This window comes from Ictidomys tridecemlineatus, chromosome X (assembly GCF_052094955.1).
Source record: "Ictidomys tridecemlineatus isolate mIctTri1 chromosome X, mIctTri1.hap1, whole genome shotgun sequence".
In the NCBI taxonomy this organism is placed as follows: Eukaryota; Metazoa; Chordata; class Mammalia; order Rodentia; family Sciuridae; genus Ictidomys; species Ictidomys tridecemlineatus.
In genome coordinates, this window is record NC_135493.1 from 40,457,535 (window position 1) to 40,479,133 (window position 21,599).

General features: G+C 42.9%; 1 protein-coding gene across 4 annotated transcripts in view; it reads right to left on the minus strand.

Annotated features, from left to right (window-relative positions):
• The window catches only part of Frmpd3 (FERM and PDZ domain containing 3), a 139,071-nt gene that overhangs the window by 19,149 nt on the left and 98,323 nt on the right, over positions 1–21,599 (minus strand). For all 4 annotated transcript variants that reach the window (XM_078034421.1, XM_078034419.1, XM_078034418.1 and 1 more), the window contains 5 exons: positions 20,345–20,464; positions 14,202–14,338; positions 13,740–13,866; positions 11,331–11,420; positions 9,029–9,208 (listed from right to left, as the gene is read on the minus strand). In XM_078034421.1, the coding sequence (XP_077890547.1) occupies positions 9,029–9,208; positions 11,331–11,420; positions 13,740–13,866; positions 14,202–14,338; positions 20,345–20,464 (654 nt within the window). The remainder of the gene's footprint in view (positions 1–9,028; positions 9,209–11,330; positions 11,421–13,739; positions 13,867–14,201; positions 14,339–20,344; positions 20,465–21,599) is intronic.

Here is a 21,599-nt window from a genome sequence, read left to right on the forward strand (position 1 = left end):
GATAGAAGAAGTAGGCTGGGTGTCATGGTACACACCTATAATCCCAGTGACTCAGAAGGCTTGAGGCAGGAGGATCACAGGTTCAAAGCCAGCCTTAGCAATTTAATAAGGCCCTAAGCAACTTAGTGAGACCCTGTCTCTAAATAAAATATAAAAAGGGCTGGGGATGTGGCTCAGTGGTTAAGGGCCCCTGGGTTCAATCCCGAGTACCAAAAAGGGTGGGGGGCTCTTGGGGAGGTTTGTACCTTTAGTTAATGGATACCTTTCGGTCACAGCAGAATGGTCAATCTTACATATAAGGAAAAAGGTATTGGGTATGGAACTGGGCAGGGTGAGTTAGATATCCCTGTTTTACACCCTGTCACCAATAGCAGGACACACAGAGGTTTGGGTGTGGATGGCTGCTACTACCATTACTCTGAGGGACCAAGACTCACTAGCTCTGCCTCAGGAGCATTCATAAACACCATGGCCATCTCTGATGTCACTACTTCATTTGAGGCTCTCATCATCATCCTCCCAGGCCCAAACTTCTCAAAGGATATGTAAATGGTTGACAAGTGTGCTGATACCAAGCCTCTCAGGCTATGGTGAAAAGCTGCCTCATCTGTGGATATGTATTGCTGTATAGATTGTGACATTTGCTCATGATAAGGAGAAGGTTAGGACACATAAACCTAGGGACCTCCTTCTAATAGCCTCCTGATTGGCCCTCTGCCTCCAGTCTCTTCCCACTTCCTTCCACTTCACTTTCATAATGCTGCCCAAGGGGTATTTCTAAAGTACAACTCTAATTGTCACTTAAAATCTTCCATAGTTCATCACCTACAGGGTAAAATCTGACTGCCTTACAATGACATACAAAGCCCTTTGGAACCTGGACCCAACCAATGTCATACACACACACATCTTCCTTACCTCTCTGTGTCTTTCTCATCCCATCGCTGTCCCTCACCCTATGCTCCAGCAATGACACATCATTTACAGTTCACCATGCTCTTTCACACCTCCAAACATTAACCTATGCTGTCCCTCTGGCTGAAATGCTCCTATGCTGTTTTGTCCACCTGGCCAGATGCTACAAATGGGCCAGTTTCCCCCTGGAGAACATGACCAATGGATGGCTACATCCATTCATTCCAGAACAGGCTGTCCCAGTCTCTATCACATGGACCTTATAATCTGGCAGGAAATAAGACAAATCAAATACTCACACAAATGAATATGACTGCAAGGTGTGATAAGCACTACGAAGGAAAAGTACAGAGAGCTATCAGTACATAGAATGTCCTAGAGCAGTGAGTGGGTGGGTGTGAAGATGTGTGTGTGTATGACATTTGATTTTGGAAGCTGGAGGAAGCTTCTTTGAGGAAATGGCACTAACAAATAGAATGAGGGAAACACTTGACCAGTGTACAGACTGAGTGGCTGGCTGACTGATGGACAGACAGGCTGACTGACTGCAGGGCAGTCTGACTCACTCTGGCATTGGCTGCCAAGATGGCTGCAGGAAGGCAGAATACTGAAAAGCCTCCCATTCTGCCTGCGTAGTTACCTGGCTGGCTGGTTGTTTGGCTAATGAACAGAATTACTGTCTGGAGGCTGGTGACTCACTGGTCAATTGACTTAACTGTCTGACTTTAATTTGTTTCCATTTACCCCCAATACAGCATGATGTCGGCACTATAACAGCATGAAGGTGAAATCCTGTGCACAGAGAAGGCCAAGCTCATCTCCAGCTGGCTCAGCACAGCACATCAGAAACCTCTCCTTGACATATCCCAGATGGCCAACTGGGCCCCAGCACACACCAATTGTGGCTTGTAAAAGAAACACAGATGTGCTTTTTTGCCAACAGGGGTAAAAATCAAAGCAAAGGCAGGCTAGCAAAAAGGTTGGGTAGGTTTCTTAGAAACCTTCAAAAACAACATTTTACTTTAAGTAAGATTTTAATGATCAGGACATCTAATGTAATGCTTGTCCCTACAGAAAGTACTAGAGCAATACAGTTCAAACATGACAATGGCAGACACACAGGGCCACAAGAGATCCCTTGGGACATTTGTTTGACAGTTTCTTTCTTCCCCTTATGTGCTTCTGTGGTAATAGGGTATGGTAATGGCCCAGTGGTGTGTCAGTCCCAGACTGCTATCTCTTAAAGAAAGATATCTGAACACTACCTCATGTTCACTCCACGACAAGCAAATCAGCTGAGTGAAAACTGTAACTAAATATGCTCAGGCCATCTTCAAGTGGAAAATAAGATAAGGAGAATGGAGTCTGAGGCATGAGTCAGCCAGGAAAAGGTACAGCAGGATTAATTTGACATGCTCCAGCCACATCTCCTTCCTGGGTGCCGTGGAGTAGCCTCAGTTCACACTAGCATCTCTGACAATAGAGAAAGGATGGAAATCCAGGGGTCTGGAGAGGCAAAAGCACAAGATGGAGGTCCTTGAGTCCCAGGGGATTAGTGTCTTTCAGTTCTTGCTTTCAGTTCCACAGTGCTGGGAAAAGGCTAATTGGGTATAGTCAGCCAACTTGGGGATAAGGCAGAATATCACTTAAGGCAAGAGTTCTTGGGCCCAGTGTACATTAGAATCACCTGGGAAGCCACAAAAACCTATATATCCCTGTGTCCTACCCCCAGAAATTCTTATTTAAATGATCTGAGAGGAAGAGCTGGAACATCCAGTGTTTTTAAAAATCTTCATATATGATTCTTACGTGCAGTCAGGGCTGAGAATAATAATCTTTAAAAAAAATTTTGACCTGCCCAAATTGAACCAAGAAGATACAGAAAACTTAAGCAGACCAATATCAAGTAATGAAATTGAAACAGCAATCAGTGAATAATCTTAATTTCATCAGGCCCTTCCAGAATATTCCCAGACCAGAATGGCATATCTAGGGGGAAATGGGCCAAATTTGTTCTTTAACTTACATGCCTCTGTTAAGAAAATTTAGATCTCTGAAACAGAGTGTTCTCTACACAGTGGTGCACTGGCAAATGTTTTGTAATCAGTTCTTCCAAATCTTGATTTGTAGTATTTGCCATGTTCTCTGGTGTGCATATTCCCACTATGGCAGCTTTCAAGCTCACAATATGATGTCATCCATCCATTTTGCCTGTTGATTTATCTGAAAAAGGGTTAAAAAGTATCCTGCCCATCTCACAGAGCACAAATTTATAACCAGTGATGAATACAGAAGACATCTCTGATTACAGGTTTGTCTGATTTTACGTAACAGAGGTTGGGTGTGAACAGCATGTTTATCAATGAAATCATATTGATACTTGCTATTTGAAGGAATCTCAGAGTCTATTAATTTCCTGTTGCTGCTATAACAAATGGCTATGAATTCAGTGGTTTAACATTATGCTTAGCAAAATAAGTCAAACTCCGAAATTCAAGAGTCATATGTTTTCTTTCATATGTGGAAGCTAGAGAGGAAAAAGGAAAAGAAAGGTGGGGATGGGGAAAATCTCATGAACATCAAAGGGGGATCAGTAGACTATAGGAAAGGGACCAGGGGGAGGGAGCAGAGGAAAAGAGGAAATACTGGGGAATGATATTGACCAAGTTATATTGATATATCATAAATATATCTGAATATGTAACAATGAATCCCACTATTCTATGTAATTATAATGTACCAATACAATATGAAAAAAAATTAGTGGCTTAAATAATACACATCTACTCTCTTTCAGTTCTGGAGGTCAGAAGTCTGAACCAAAATCAAGTGTAGGCCTGTCTGTGTCCCTTTTGGGAGCTGTAGGGCACAATCTGTTGCCTTGCCTTTTCTGGCTTTCTGGAGGCCTCCCACACTCTTTGGCTCAGGGCCCCTTCCTCTATCGTCAAGGCCGGCAAAGTTGGGCTGAGTCCTTATACCACATCTCTCTAGGGCTGGAGATATAGTTCAGTGGTAGAGCATTAACTAACAGGTATATAGGCCCTGGGTTCAATCCAAGAAACAATACATCCACAAAAATCTCTCTGAACTTCAGCCTTTGTTTTTCATATCCAAGAAATCTTGTGATCACATTGGTCCTCCTGGATAATCTAGGCCACCCTCCCTAGTTTATGGTCAGTAGATTAGCAATCTTAATTCCATCTGCAACCTTAATCCCCCTCTTGCCATATGCATATCATATCACAGGTTCTGACAATTAGGGCATGGACATTTTAAGGGGAGGCATTATTCTGTCTACTACATAGGGTAAATCTCATTACAAAGTAGAGAAATTTTGACATAAAGTGGCTAATTTTCCACAGGCATGTTATCAGTTGCTTAAAGTGGAGTATACCTGAACCATTTACCACCTGACAGTTGTGTCTTTAAGCATTCATATCATCTACCTAACCATTAGCTATTTCCCACTTGCAAAGTGCAACCTTCTAGCCCCATCCATTCACTAATATCATCTCCTGTTTATCCCATAATGTAGTATCTCCTCGACACCCACTCGTGACACCCACAATAATCTTGAGGGAGTACTGTGCATGCAGTACTGTTCTTCAGTGCATTTGGGTTCCATGTAGTAGGGAATGGGGTTACATATATCAAAACATGTGCATTGTATGTGGCACAGAGGTGTATGTGGGAGGACACAAAGGTACATTTGCAGGTGGGGTACTAGGGACTGAACCTAGGGTGTTTTACCACTAAGCCACATCCCCAGCCCTTTTATTTTTTATTTTTGAAACAGGATCTCACTACATTGCCAAGGCAGGCCTTGAACTTGCCATCCTCCCGCCTCAGCTGGACATTACAAGTGTGCACTACTGTACCTGGTTATACGTGCATCTTAATGAGTCTATGTGCTTCACACCTACTCTTTATCTTTAACCGCTGCTATTCTTCCAGCTCAGGCCCTTATTACTTTGCCCATGGACTGGTACCACAATCCCCTCCTCACCTCCCTGGCTTCACACTAGCCTTGTTCCCACCCATCTTGCACTCTAGTTCAAATCAGCTTGCATACCATCACCCTTCTGTTCAACAATCTACTATTCCTACTATCCTACCTAATTCAATGTAAATTCCTTGGACTGACCCTTGAGGCCAACTTATTCTGCCTACCCCCAATCTGTTTGATCTCCTTTCTTGTTATTTTCCTCTCCAGCCAAGCAACTATGCTTATCGACCTGCACATATGGCTTGCTTATTTCCATGCTTGCTCCTTGCCTTTGAACACATCTCACTTCTCTCTGCTAATTCATGCCTATCACTTCAAGATCCAGCTTAAAACATCCTCTTGTGGGAATCCAGTTCTGGTTAACTCCTTTCTGTTTTTGTGTTCTATGTTCCATTGCACACTGATCTATAATATTTATTTCCTATTATTGATGTTTTTCTTTTGAAAAAAACAATAGGTATCATTTGTTGGGCACCTACTATGTGCCAGGCAGTATACTAAGCCATTTTATGTGTATTTTATCATTTAATGGTCTTTTTTTTCCTTTGGTGGGTACTGGGGATTGAACACAGGGCCTTAAACATGCTAGACATGTGATCTACCATAGAGCTACATCCCCAGCCCTCTCACTTATATATATATATATATATATATATATATATATATATATATATATATATATATATATATATATTATGTACTGGGGATTGAACCTAGTTGTACTTACTCACTGAGTCACATCCCTAGCCATTTTTGTATTTTATTTACAGACAGGGTCTCACTAAGTTGATTAGGGCCTCCTAAAGTTGCTGAGGCTAGCTTTGAACTCACAATCCTCCTGCCTCAGCTTCCTGAGCCGCTGGGATTACAAACATGTGCCAGCATGTCCATCCCTTCTCACTTAATCTTTTTTAACTTGTTATTGTATTTTTTATACCTTCATTTTATTTATTTTTATGTGGTGCTAAGGATTGAACCCAGTGCCTCTCATATGCTAGGCAAGCACTCTGCCACTAAGCCATAACCGCAGCCCCCTCTCAATCTTGATAGTAACTTTTTGAGATAGGTGCTCCATTTTGCAGTTGAGGGAATTAGAATTTAGAAGTTAAGACACTTTCTCAAGATCACAGAGCTAGGAAATGGTAGGCCTGGAATTTGAACCACACTGGTCTGATTCAGAAATCTACAGATCTTTCTCTGTGCTCCTCCCTAATATCTCCCCATTCCTAACCTCAGGGGAAACAGGATTACCTTTCTTCCCCATCCTAAGCAGAGTTATCTGGCCCCGAGTACACACCCACTGTAGGAATGAAGTAATCCACTCTTTGGGGATGGTACTAGAGATCTCAGAAATTACTATCTCCCAAATTAACAAATGAATTACAACTCCAACAGAGAACAGGTGAAATGTAGCCTTTAAATCATCTCTTTAAGAGCCCCAAGTTCCCACTGAACAGCAGAATCACAGCCTTTGGGATAGGAGTCCCCTGTGTTTTTCCTTTGCTAGCAAAGCAATAAAACTTCTTTTTCCTTTTTCTCAAAAGCACGTCCTCATTATTGGATTAACATCCGGGGACAAGAACCAAACTTTTGGCAACAGTTGGCTGCCTCACTTGTAGAATTGGTCTGTTTCCTTGCAGACCTCTGGTGACACAGGTTTTAAACCTGTGTGCTCTCAAACTGGTTGTACTACAAAATCACCTGGGAAACTGAAAAACAAAACAAAACAAACAAACAACCTAGGGGCTGCACCTCCAACCAATGAAATCATCCCTTCTAGGAGTAGACCCAGACATTTGTATTTTGTGAAAGCTCTCAAGAAAATTCTGTTGTGCAACCAAATGTGGAAAACTACCCATAGAACATAGAAGGAGACTCAGTTAGAAAGCTGATTCTCAGTTTTAAACCCCTTTGCTTTCTCAGGAAGCCACACCTCCCCTGCAGGTCCCGTCTTTCCTCCCCCTTCCCTACCAGTTCACTTGGCTTTTTACCTAACAACATCTGAGGAGGGCAGCGATCATTGGTTGAGGAAGTGGCTACAAGCCAATTAAACCTAAGCACCAGGCGGGTTCCTAAACCAATGGGAAGCCTGTGAATCAATTAACATACTAAAGCTTTCTGGGTTTCACAAATACAAAATAAAGTAAATAATTTGCTCTTTTGGAAACAGCAAACACTCCACCTCTTAATCTGCTAACAACATGGCCTCCTGGGAAATCCTTTAAGAAAAGAAAGCTGCACCTCCTCTAAACTGGCTTCCGACAGCTGGCAGGCAGGCCTGCCCCCAGCCCACGCTGGTCACTGTATTCAAACAGAGAGCTGGTCACTGTATTCAAACAGAGAGCTGTGGAGGAGGTGGCTGACCAATGCTGCCAGGCTTTGCCCAGGTGAGACAGCTGCTTTCCTGCCTGAAGGCACCGTTCTGTGGGAAAGGTTCTGAGGTTCTGGAAGAGCTGGGCTCCGAGAAATGGGGATGAAGCTCTACCTGTTTCCCCCTCCCCAGGCCCTCTTGGTTCTGTCCACATGCTCATATGCCCCCCTCCCCGCTGATTCAAAGTGAGTGCTCCCTGGCACATGCCTGTAATCCCAGCAAATTGGGGAGGGTGAGGCAGGAAGATTGCAAGCTTGAGGTCAGCCTCGTCAAATGAGCAAGACCTCGTCTTAAAAATTAAAAAGGGTTGGGATATGGCTCAGTGGTAGAGAGCCCTTGGGTTCAGTCCTCAGTACTACAAAGTGGGTGTTCCCCAACCAGTGTATGTGGTGGAGTGGGTGGAAATGAGCCCAAACATCCATTCCTTCAGCCTTTGAGGCAGCCAGGTGGGGCCTGGGATGGCTAGTCTATGGGGCTGCTCCATTGATCCCAAAGGTCCATGTGAATATAATTTTCTATGTGTGCTATGACATGAGAATGAATGGGAAATAATGGCCTGGGTTAGCTCCAAGTTCTCCAGGTCCCTTGCCCTGGGTAGAATGGAATCCTGCTGAGTTGACATTCCCTATCCTTCCCTCGTGCTGGCTCACCTAATAAGGTTAAAGCCCATGCCCCAGAGGGATGAGAAGGGAAAGAAAGAGCAGCCCAAAGGGGCCCAGGGCCTGAACCATTTTAGAATCAGTGAACTTAACTTTGAGATAGTAATTAAGAGAGAGAAAAATATCCTGAGTCTCCAAAGGTAGTGCCCTTGAACAATAAGAATGATGGAATGAACCTTTGAAATGCAAAACAAGCAACTCAAGAGCAAAACAACCCAAATATTTAGCCCTCATTTTTGGCCCGCACCTTGGGCCCACATCTTTGCCTGCAAGATGTAACCCGTAGCAGGCAGTATGAAAGTGCAGGGAAAACTGGTGCAAAATTGAGGTATGTCTTTTATTTTATTTTTTACTTTGTCTTTTGTGATGCTGAGGATGGACCCCAGGGACTCATGCCTGCCTCATGCTCTTCCCCTAAACTTACACCCCTGGCCCACTGGTAATTCTCCTCTAACTACTCCTCTAGTCCACCCCAGCTACTGTTCTTCTGTAAAATATTGACAACCCAGAACAAAGGATTGCTGTCTCTCTGTTTGGAGATGGGCCCCATTCTCCCTTGAACATGTATTATTATTATTATTTTTTGGTAGTGGGATTGAACTCAGGGGCACTCAACCACTGAGCCACATCCCCAGCTCTATTTTGTATTTTGTGTATTTTATTTAGAGACAGGGTTTCACTGAGTTGCTTAGTGCCTCTCTTTTGCTGAGGCTGGCTTTGAACTCAGATCCTCCTGCCTCAGCCTCCCGAGGCTCTGGGATTACAGGTGTGTGCCACTATGCCCGGCTGAACATGTATTCTTTGACTTGCCCCAAAAGATGTCTTTCCCCTAAGATAGCCCACATTTCCTCTTGAATGTGTCTTTGCTTTCCTAAATAAATCTGTCTGTGCCTCTGACTGGCACATGCTGAAATTCACATATGCCAAGGACCCCACTTGTCCTGAGTTGAGGTCCCTCTCTCCAGAAACTTTTCTAGTGACAACTTCAGAGGCTCAAACTCTCTTCAGAAGTTTAGTTCTTCCTCTGGTCCCAAAGACTGTTCCTGGAGAGAAGTAATCTGTCAAAGTAGGGCTTACCTTGGCATCCATGATGCTGGTCTCCACACGGGCCACGCCCTGGTTCTCCCGGAACAGCTGGATCTTACTGATCTTGCTGAACTCGGACAGCACAGTGGTGAGGTTGGTTTTGAGGTCAATAACATGGCTGATGCCGTGACGGGGTCCCACTAAGAGAGTGGTAGCTGACTGCTTCTCGTCCTGGTGCCCAAGTGTGGCAGGCAGCATTAACATAAAGAATGGGGTAGGATGTGAGGAAGAAGAAGTAAAAGGAGAAAACACAAAATATGCATTGGGCTGGTTCTGCTGGTAGGGCTGGAAATATCTGGGGTTCAGTTCCAGGGCTAGAGGACAACCTTGAGGGGAAATGGTGTGGAACCTCTCTATTCCAACATAGGAACCCAAACCATTGTCTAAATCAATACCTTAGCCTCAACAGCAGGCTAAGTGGACAGCAGCAGAGCTGGTTCTAGCAAAATGGTGAGAATAAGTGAAGTTTGTTTTGGGGCCCTTGGAGAACCTTCCCTAACTAAGCCCTGCTAAACCTTCCAAGGTTACTATGGGTCATTCAGTGTCCCCATCCAGTGCTCTGCCTAAGCAGGCAGCATTGTGTCTGAACTTTACCCTCCCCCTCCAACAGCTACTCAAACCTGAACTTCTCAACCAAAGCCAAAAGCTGAACTGACCAAGTAACTGCCTAAGGTGTTAAGGGTCGATTGAGTGCTTAATGGAGGCCTCCTTCCCTGAGGATATGTACCTTTTAATAGGCATTCTAGCAATCTTTATTCAAAAGAAAGGCCAATGGGAATTTCAGCAGTGGTGGAGGGCAGAGAGATTTGTTGGTGTGTGCAGGGGGTGGGGCAGGTCAGTGGACTTTCAGTGTTCTGCAAATTCCAGTATGTAAAATGGCTACCTCTCCGCCTGATGGACTTGATTCTCTTTAATGGTTCTGACAAGCTCCTTGGAGCCATCAAGCCTGAGCCCTTGGCTGGCCCATTCCCTGCCATTAGCATTACCCCAGGAACCTCTTATGTCTGGTTATAGGCACTTTGATAAGCTGCTTTCCTCCTGTGTGCTCCCTCCAGAGCTTGGCGAGCACCTGGATCCAATCAGCAGGATGATTTTCATTTCCTTTTACAGGGGTCAACTAGCCTGGGGCACATCTTGTGGGTGGAGCAAGCTATGCCAGCCCTAGGATATTGCTGTGGCAGTGGAGGTGCTGGGACAGGGGGAGGGGGGCGTAATAAGGACTCAGGAAACCTGGTGTAGAGGCCATTGGGAGTATCTATAAGGGCAATGGTTCTGGCAACCTATGGCCTAAGGGCCAAATGATTCCCACCACCTGTTTTGGTATGGCCAAAGAGTTAAGAATGCTTTTTACATTTTAAATGGTTGTAAATAAATCAAAAGAACCATATTTTGTGACGCTGGAACATTATATGAAATTCAACTTTCTGGGTCCCTAAATAATTATCAGCATGCAGCAAAGCCCATTTGTTAATACATTGTCTATGAGTGCTTTTTTTTTTTCTTTTGGGAACTGAGAATTGAACTCAGGAGCACTCGACCACTGAGCCTCATCCCCACCCCTATTTTGTATTTTATTTAGAGACAGGGTCTCAATGAGCTGTTTAGCTCCTCACCATTGATGAAGCTGGCTTTGAAATCAGGATCTTCCTGCCTCAGCTCCCTATCCCCCACCAGCTGCTGGGATTACAGGCATGAGCCACCATGCCAGGCTTCTGTGAGTGCTTTTATGCTAAGACAGCAGGGCTAAGTTGCCGCCACAAAGACCCATTTGGTCTACCTGCAAAAGCCTAAAATATCTGGTCTTTTACAGAAAAAGTAAAATGCCAACCCCTGAAATAGAGGAAGGGGAACACAAAGGGGCAATGAAGGGATGCTGAAAATAAATACAGTCAGCCCTCAGTATGCATGGGGAATTTGTTTCAGGACTCCCTTGCAGATACCAAAATGCATGGATGCTCCAGTCCAGTAGAGAAAATGGCATAGTATTTGCCTATCACCTATCCTCCTGTATACTTTAAATCTTCTCTAGATTACTTATAATACCTAATCCAATATAAACATAAACAATGGTTATGCTATGTTGTTTAGGGAATAGTGTCAAGAAACATTCTGTACACATTCAGTACAGACACAATTTTTTTTTGAATAGCTGTGATCCATAGTTGGTAGAATCAATAGATACAGGACCTACGGATATGGAGGGCGGACTGTATTTTCCTCTCTTGTTCCCACCATGGACAAATGTCAACAAAAGGATGACACCCCTTCCCCCTCCCCCCTTTACCCCACTGACCAGACCCACAGTGTTGAACAAAACGCCGGTGAAGGTGGGAAGTTCATTCAGAATTCGAAGGTACTGGAGCTTTGCCTGAATTGCAGAGCCCTGTGGAAACAGCCCACCTCAAAATATGAGAAGCACAAGGAGCACAGAAAAAACAAACCATCTTCTTAAATAGGAGTCTTGACATACTAGGACAGGCTGAAGGCATTAAGCTACTACATTGGGAATGTGAGGAGGCCTGAGTAAAATAACAGGAAGGTTCCAGTTCAGGGAGCTTTCATATCTAGCATCCCATCTCACTTTCTAAACCCTCCTCTGACCCCCTGATCCTCATTTCTAAAGCATCCAGCTGACTACATTTTTCTTCTTGGATTCATTCCAACACTTTCCCAACTCTTTGTTTTTGTACCAGGAATTGAAACCCAGGGGCGCTAAACCACTGAGCCACATCCTTTTTTATATTTCTATTTAGAGACAAGTCCTCACTGAGTTGCTTAGGGTCTTGCTAAGTTGCTGAGGCTGGCTTTGAACTCATGATCTTGCCTCAGCCTCCCAAGCCGCTGGATTATAGGTGTGCACCACTGTGCCCAACTCTTCCCCAAATTTGACACCCTGCCCAATCTATGTATCTCTCCTAAGTTTCTTCAAATCCTCAGAACCACCTAGATACTGGCTATCTCCAGGTGGGGGTGTCTCAGTTAATGCTTTAATACTGAGCACCCCTGCTTCTCAAGGGTGATATCCATCCATTCCAGGTCTCCATCAGCATCTCTGGGGCAACTGAATCAGAAACCTGAGAGTGACACTGGACTCCTCCTCCATCCTTTGATCTGAGGGCCACTAGTCACCAAATTATCTTGATTCTTTCCCCTAACTCCCTCTCCAATCTACCCATCCCTCTTCTTATGCTCCACAGTCACTGCATGGCATTCCTACCTGTGTCAGGGTGGCAGCCAGGTTACCTTTAGTACTAATATTTTTCCCCTCAAACACTTCCACACACTGTTAGAAGGGACATCCTAAAACATAGTAATTTAATCATATTGGCTTCCTGATTAAACCCTTAGATGGCTCCCTGCTGCCTACAGGATGAAATACAACCCCTTTTCATAGCACACAAGGCCCTTCAGGAACTGGCTTCTGCCCACCTCTCCCCTACCCAGCCTCCTCTCTTGTTGCCCACCCCCTTACCACATCCCTTGCATTCTGCTTACTTGCTTGGGTCCAGCTATTTGCATTTCTTTCCTTGCACCAAGGTCTCTTCTATCCCTGGGCATTTGTATAGATGGATCTCCTACCTGGGAAAGTCTTCTTCCTACTGACCACCCCCACCATCACATCTAGAAAAACTCCTGTCTGCCTGTCCTCCAAGACCCAGCTCTGGCTTCAAATGTACCAATTCCTGGCCTTATTCTTCATTCTCAACCTAGGCTTGGGATCCCTCCTCCATGCTAGAGCACAGTGCCTACAGCACTGTTGAGTCTGCTGATTGTGTTTCCCCACTAGATTGTGCTTGCTTCCAGGGCCAAAGTCAGGCCTTCTTCATCTTTATATCTCCAGGAGGAGCATTGGAGTGCCTCCAAAAAAAAAAAAAAAAGGTAGCTGAGGAGTCAGTGAGCACTGGTGCTCTCAGCTGAGGAAAAAACAATCCGATTACATATGCACAGCAAGGTGGGAATGGCTTAACTCTCCAGGGAAATTTGAATCTTAAAAGAGAAGCTAGTTATAATATAAGAAATCTGGAATGGGTGGAATACATGGGGGTGACTGTGTCCTGTGTCTACATCTGCATGCTGATGCTAGTACCTCTCACCATCTTCCTGCCTCTTGGGCAGGAAGCTAAAGCAGAAAGAGCCTTTGAAGCCTAAGAAGGGCTTGCATGGCTAGGAGAGGTAGGGAGAGGGAGTTTCTCAGAGGCAAAGGGTTGTGTCCTAGTGTAGCAGTGGCCTAAGCCCTCCTCCTATGCTTGCCCAGTGACCCATTCTCCAGGTCAGGCTTTGTCATACCCCCCCGGGGGGGGAGCTTTTACCTCCAGAATTCCATATACCAGAAAAGATGAATTAGAAAGCTAGTCTGGAACAGAGTGATCATTCCCTTGGAAAATATGTGTCTCCCCAGGGTCTAGTGCTATCCACATGACAGGTGCTCAATCCACACTAACTAATTGGTAAAAGAACCTGAGGATGATCTCTGGAATTGGTCTCTTTGCTTTCAGGACCCAGAGGTCTATCAGTGCCACTGAGCTGTTTCTGGGACAGGCTCAGGCTTGGGGAAACTCCTTTCCATAACTGTCCCCATTCCCAGACATGATGGATGTGCACCTGAGTCAAAAAATGTGGTGAAGATCACCAGAGAAAACGCACCCCCCACCCCAAGACCTCTAGTGCCTGAACATGGTACCCCATGGCCTCTTCTGGGTACCTTGGTGCCACTAGAAGGATGCATTTGGTGAGCCTTCAGTTGCTGTGAGAGAGATTTCCGAAGGTTCTTCTCTTTGATGCCTTGTAGGAGGGAGGGGGGGAGAAAGGGTTCCAGGCCCCACTCCTTCCTAAAAGCAGAAGAAAAGTAAAAGATTAGTGAGAGACAAAATGTGACAGAGAATAGAAGATGATAAGTCAGAAACTGAATCTGAAAAGTACAGATGGAGGAATAGAGACTGGGAGAAAGAAAAAGAGGGACTGGAACAAGAGAACATTGGCCACACTTCCCTAATAGAAGCAGTAGCTCTAGGGCATCATGGGCTAGAGCAAGGTGTGAGGAACTCCAATTCTCACTCCCATTCCACTTCTTGCATTCCTGATAAAGGGCAATATAGCTCAACCATTTTACCTTCTTCCTACACAGCTATTTGCCCCCAACCCGAAGGGTCCCAGCCCAACTCACTCCACATTCTTGAGTGAGATCTTCTGACTAGGCCGAGTGGCTGAGACAGTGATATAGATGTGGAGGGCAGCAAGGCCCAGAAGCATCTCCGGTTTGGGATCCATTCCAAAGCGTTCTCGGATAACATCATTCCGACTCTGTGAGAGAAGGCAGTCCAAACCTGTTAGTTAAAGGCGATGTTCCCTCCCCACCCCCTATCTACTCCTTTATATCTCAGAAAAGAACCACCATGTTGGTAAGACATGGTAGATCAAAGGAAAGAGGAAGATGCTGCCCTTGGGGAAGAGAAAACAGAGAAGTCTCAGGTCACAGAGACACTATTAGCTTTATTCAGCAGATAGTGGACAGTTTTCTCAGTGACAGGTGTGCACAATGGTAGGGTGCAAATGGGCATAAAGTAGTTACAGCATACCACTCCCTTTCTTTCCTCCTCTTAAAAAAGACCCTCCCACATTTGGGGTAGCAATACTCACCCCCACAATCATATAAAACTCTTCCACAAGAGCAGATGGGAACAAAGAAACAGAGACATGGGGAAGGACTCTGTATAGTGTTCTGGCCCAGAAACTCAGGGTGAGAGATGGATTGCAGGGATGAGGTAGACATTATGTTCCTTGGGGTGTGAAGGACAAAACATTGATGGGCCAATCATTCCTAGGCTGTTTTCATGTTGATCTCCTGGAATTGCTGGCCAAGCATTATGGTAACCCTTGAACTCTAAGGACCAGGACCCCCAGCTATCAATGAATCTAGCTTGGTTAGAACAGTTGTCCATTTGGTTGAGGTGGACCCAGTTAAGGGACTAGGGAGTTACAGTGGTATAATTGTAGCATGGGAGAAGGTAGAAAAGGAATACTTTTAAAATGATCGTCTACGTAGAAAATCCAATGGAATCTATAAAAAACTACTAGAATAAGTGAGTTTAGTAATGTTGTAAGACATAAGGTTAATATATGACAGCTAATTGTATTTCTGATAGCAACAAACAATTGGAAATTGAAATTAAAAATCCAAATAATTGATAATAGCATCAAAAATATAAAACAATTAGGAATAAATCTAGCAAAACATGTGAAAGACTTGTACACAAAAAACTATGAAACACTGCTGATAAAAATTAAAGACCTAAATCAATGTAGAAATACTGTGTTCATGGGTTAGAAGATTTAATATTTTTAAGATGTCAATTCTACTCAAATTGATCTATAGATTTAACACAATCTCAATCCAAACCACATCAAGTTTTTTATCAGAAATTGATGTGTTGGTTCTAAAATTCACATGAGAACAAAAAGGATCTAGAATAGCCAAAATGACTTTGAAAAAGAACAAAGTTGGGGCTGGGGTTGTGGCTCTGTGGTAGAGTGCTTCCCTCACATGTGTGAGGCACTGGGTTCAATTCTCAGCACCACATATAAATAAATGAATAAAATAAAGGTCCATCAACACTAAAAAATATTCAGAAAAAAAATTGGAGGACAAATACTACTTCATTTCAATACTTATTATAAAGCTACAAAAACAAAGTAGTATAATGTTGGCATAAGGATATATAAGTAGATTAATGGAACAGAATAGAGTTCAAGAATATCTCCACAAATATATAGACAACTGAATTGTTTTTGATTTTTTTTTTTTTTTTGCATTACTCCGGGTTGAACTCAGGGGCCCAAGCATATGGGGCAAATAGTTCTACCACTGAGCTATATTCCAATTCTTAAATTTTATTTTGGGACAGGATATCACTAGGTTGCCCATATTAGCCTCAAACTTTGGATCCTGGCTCAGCTTCCCAACTATAGTGTGCCAGGGTAAATGACTGTTTTGTTTTCTTTTGTTCTTTGGCAGTATTGGGATTGAACCCAGGGGCCCTCTACTACTGAGCTACATCTCAGTCTTTTTATTAGTTTGAAACAGGGTCTCACTAAGTTGCTAAGGCTAGCCTCTAACTTGCAATCTTCCTGTCTCAGCTTCCTGAGTCTCTGAGATTATAGTTATGCATCACTGTGCCCAGCTGGACAACTGATTTTTGACAAGGGAAATTCACTGGAGAAAGGACAATCTTTTCAACAAATGGAGTTGGAATATGGATATCCATATGCCAAAACACACAAAAAAACTTTGATGGATACCTTGCATCTTATATGAAAGTCAACTCAAAATATATCATAGATCTAAATTCAAAACCTAAAATGATAAAACTTCTGGAAAAAATATAGAAGAGCTTTGTGATCTTGAGTTGACAAGTGTCTTCTATGTGACACTAAAAGTACTGTACATAAAAGAACAAATTAACAAACTGGACTTCATAAAAATTCAACATTTGTTCTTAGGAAACACTACTGAGAGATTGAAAATACAAGTCACAGACTGGGAGAAAATAATTGCAAATAACATATCCAACAAACAACTTGTTTCCAGAATACATAAAGGACTCAAATATCAATAACAAGAAAACAAATAGTCCAATAGAAAAGGAGGCAAATAATTTGAACAGACATTTCACCAAAGAAGATTCAAGATAGCAAATAAACACATGAAACATTGTTCAACCTCATTAGTCATTAGGGAAATGCAAATGGCAACCACAATGAGATGCTATTTTACACTAATAGAATGACTAAAATAAAAAAGTACGTGTGTGTGTGTGTGTGTGTGTGTGTGTGTGTGTGTGTATACATGCACACACATATCTCAAGTGTTGAAAATGATGTGGAGAAACTGGAACTCTCAAAATCATCATGCTCATGGGGCTGGAGTAGTGGCTCAGTGGTAGAGCACTTGCCTGACATGTGTGAGGCCCTGGGTTCGATAGTCAGCACCACATAAAAATAAATAAAATTAAAAAAATAATCCATTGGGCTGGGGATGTGGCTCAAGCGGTAGCGTGCTCGCCTGGCATGCGTGCGGCCCAGGTTCGATCCTCAGCACCACATACAAACAAAGATGTTGTGTCCGCCAATAACCAAAAAATAAATATTAAAATTCTCTCTCTCTCTCTCTCTCAAAAAAAAATCCATTGACAACATTTAAAAAAATCATCATGCTCAGCTAAAGAAGCTAGTCTAAAATAAGTATACATACTGTATGATATTGTAAATTTTAGTAAATGAAAACTGATCTCCAGTGATAGAAAGCAGGTCAGTGGTTGCCTGGTGATTAGAGGGAATGAATTACAAAGGAACCTGGGGAAACTTTTAAGAATAATAGATATTGCCATCTATCCTAGCTGGTGACATAATGCTGGGTTCACGAAATCTCACTATTCCAATAACTTAAGAAAACTGCAAAGAAGGCCTGCAAACACACAGAAATACCTTTTCAAAATCCAGGACAGCTCTCTGACCTTAGGGGTCCGTGGAAAGAGAGAGAGCCAAAGTTATTGTGGGGTACAATAATTGTTCAGTATCTCTTGCTCAGGACTTAAGGGCGTGTATTTCCGGAGAGGCTCCCAACAAATAAATATGTTCAATATTTTGAATGTGTTGATATACATATATGGGTGTATACATATATGTGTCAAAATTTGTCACAGTATGTACTTTATTGTTTCAATTATTTATTTATTTTTTGGTGCCAGGTATTGAAACTGGGGGCACTTTATCACTGAGCTACATCCCCAGTCCATTTTTTATTTTGACACATGGTTTTGCTAAGTTGCCTAGGGCCTTCCTAAGTTACTGAGACTGTATGTGTGTGTGTAAACACGCACACACACACGTCAGGAGGATTGAAACTGTAATCCCCCTGCCTCAGCCTCCCAAACTACTGAGATTATAGACATGCACCACCATGACCCACACAATGTGTACTTCAAATGTGCAGTTTGTTGTGTATCAATTATACATCAATAAAACTAAAATATGAAAAAGAGGGAATAAATCTGATATCCATATCATCATAAAGGGGAGAATTTGGGTAGATATGGTCTTGTCATCAAATTTGGAAATATTAGAACCAAGGTGATCCCCAGAAGCTTAAATGAAGATGTTATATCATATGCATGTACAAATATGTAATAATAAATCTCACCACTATTTACAAGTATAGTGCACCAATAAAAATGGGAAAAAGGAGGCTTGAACAAAGAAATTCAGGGTAAAACAAAATGAGAATTAAACTTCTAAAATTCATAGAGCAACCACACAACTCATTTCCCCCTGGAGGGTTGGTAAAGGAACTTAAGGCAGAGAAATGTTCCTAACATTTTAAGTTGTCAAAAAGGGCAGAAAGGACAATGATGATGTCTCATAGCATATTCCCAGTTGTCACTATCAGAGACAGATAAAGTCTGGGTTTATTTTTTCCTCTCATCAAGTGCTGTGTACATCCTGTGGGCATCTAAAACTCCACATGTCCTCAAAAGATCTCCTCTTGTCCCCAAACCCATTTCACTGCCTTTGTTTCTTAATTTGAGGAATGATACCACCTCTGCCAGACACTCATCAAGTCAAAGTCTATTGAATCCTCATTTTAAATCTTTTTTAAATACCTTTATTTATTTATTTATTTATTTATTTATATGGTGCTGAGGATTGAACCCAGTGCCTCACATGTGCTAGGCAAGCACTCTGCCACTGAGCTACAACTGCAGCCCTTAAATCTCTCTTGATTCCCACCTACGCTATCATAGTTCTGATTCTGGCCCTCATCATTTCTTCTCTGGATAACTGCCATGGTTCTCTAGCTGGTGAATTTCCTTGGCACTGTGTGATCTTTTGAAATTGCTCATCTGACCAAGCTATTCTCCTTTCACCATTTTTGTGCCTCCACATAATTTCTTTATCTGGATTGCATATTAGAATCACCTGAAGAATTCTAAAAATAGCAATGTTTGGGAGTCAGCTCACAGGTCTTGATTTAATCAGTCTTGAGGGTGGCACAGGACATTTTTATGGTCTTGAAATGTGTGAATTTTAATAAGAAAATGAACAATCAGCCAAAGGCAGAAAAAAGCAGGGAGAGTGGGTCTCTTGTCTGATAGGAAAGGAGAATATTAACTTTGAGAGCACCTATATATTTCCTGCTTTGACACTGTGGGGCACAGAGCATTTTTTTCCAAAACTTTCCAGATAATTCTAATGTGCAGTTAGGGTTAAGAACCACTGTCCTTAAGCAATAATTCTCAAACTCCTTTGTATATCAGAATCCCATGGAGGGCTTGTTAAAGCAGATCACTGATTTCTAACTCCAAGTTTCTGGCTCAATAAGATTGGGCTGGGCCCCCAAAATTTCCATCTCTAACAAGGTCCCAGTTGATGCTGATGCTGCTGCCTTTGGGACCACACTTTGAGAATCACTGCCCAGCCTCCACCATAAAGCCTATGCTTGCCATGGCCTGCCAAGCCCTTCACTGTCTGCTTCCTGTCTCTCCCACTTCATTTCCTACTGCTCCGTACATTACATCCTGTATCACAGCTATAATAAAATCACTCAGTTGTCTCATTGTACCATGCTATTTAGTGCCCCCATTGCTCTTGTAAAAGCAAAGTCCTTTGCTTAGAATATATTCCCTCTACTCTATATCTCTACACAGCAAACTTCCATTTATCTCATTGCGAGGAGCATGTGTTTATCACTTCCTCTGTGAAGCCTTCACTATCTCTCCCATGTGCAGTTGGTAAACTGCTTCCTGGGTGCCCTCATTGACAGTAAACCCCACCATTGTCATATTTATTTACACACAGACTAGCTTAAAGGAGCCAAGATAGTTCTTTTGTCATCTTTGGTCGCCAATACCTAGGGTAGGGCCTGGAATAGAGTAAGCACTCAATGTTTTTGGGTGAAGTGAGTTGGGAATCATCTCCTTATCAGAGCATGGTATTGGAGGTTGAGGACCCCTGCAACCCAATGTGCTTATTAGACCTTGCGATCCTGTGAAGGAGCCAGAGTTATTTGGGTTGATTGTTCCTGAAAACCAATGAGCTTCATGATCAAAAAGACAGGACATTGAGCCACAGGCAGCTCAGGTCACCAGGCCAGTGAACTTAGCCATGGAGTACAATGGTAGCAGAAAAGAAAAGGGCCTTCAGAACCACCTGGAAGTTGAAAAAACTTACATAGTGACTTCACTGTGATGGCAGAACAGCCTGCCTGCTTGTTTGTCTACTAGCTGTTTGTCTGTACCCCAAGCCATATTCTACCTGGATGTAAAGGTACTCGAAAGCAGCAGGATCCCGACGCAGCAGCTCCACGGGGTCTTTGGGAAAGAAGCTTATTCGGAACAGGCATTTCATTCCATGATAGTGTGTCCTCTGTACCACCTAAATCCCAGGGGTGAGAGGTGAAAGTAAGGATCTACAATGCTCGAGTAGTGGGCAGTCAGTTTGGTGGCTCCTTCAAGTGGGGCTTAGGGGAGAGTTAGGCTGTTGTTTCCCATTCTGTCTCTCACCTGGCAGATTCACATTCAGTAAACTTCGTCCAAGGTTTTGCTTTCCCTATACTCAGTTAGACATGGTCAACTGTAGTCTGAGAATATTAAATGGGAATTTCCAGAAATAAACAATTCATGTATATTATTTATTTCTTTATTTATTTAGGGCAGTAGGAATTGAGCCCAGATGCAATTTAACAATTGAGCCAAATCCCCAGCCCTTTTCCTTGTTTGAGTCAGGATCTCACTAAGTTGCTTAGGGCCTAGGTTGTTGAGGCTAGTTTTGAACTTGCTATTCTCCTGCTTCAGCCTCCCCAATTGCTAGGATTATAGGCATGTACCACTGTTCCCAGCTTATTATTGTTTTTAATATCTTACTGTACTTAGTTTATAAATTAAACTTTATCATAGGTCTCTATGTATAGGAAAAAAAACAGAACATGTATGGTTCAGTACTATCTATGGCATCCACTTGTGGGGGGGTCTTGGAATATATCCCCTGTGGATAAAGAGGTACTATTGTACCCTTAGAGGAAAGTAGAGCAAGGTCTTTTCTGCCCTTCTGACCCAAAGTGACTGCTATTTTAAAATCACTTATCTATTGCTTCTCAGCCTTTGGGCTAAGATCACATGTAAAATCATTTATTTAAGACATGGACTTTATCAACAATCAGGTCTAAGTGCTTAAACACTAGGTAGGAAGAGAGGGCTCTTGGGAACTTCCCAGACTCTTTTCTTGCAGAGGGGCTCAGCTTCAAGCACAGTAACAGTTGCCAATTAGAGGCCAAATCAAATTGAATACCTATTTGGAGGTATAGATGAAACACTATACCTCCCAATATACTGTTAATGGTTGAAGCTGGGGATGGCTAATAGAGTTCACAATACTATATTCCTTCTACTTTTGTGTATGTTTGAAATTTTTCATAATAAAAAGTTTGAAACTTCTTTTGAAGTCTGGTTGTATTCAAAGGGCTGCTTGGGGAGGGGCTCTTAAACCTCCTCCAAGCCACTTACCCATGGCC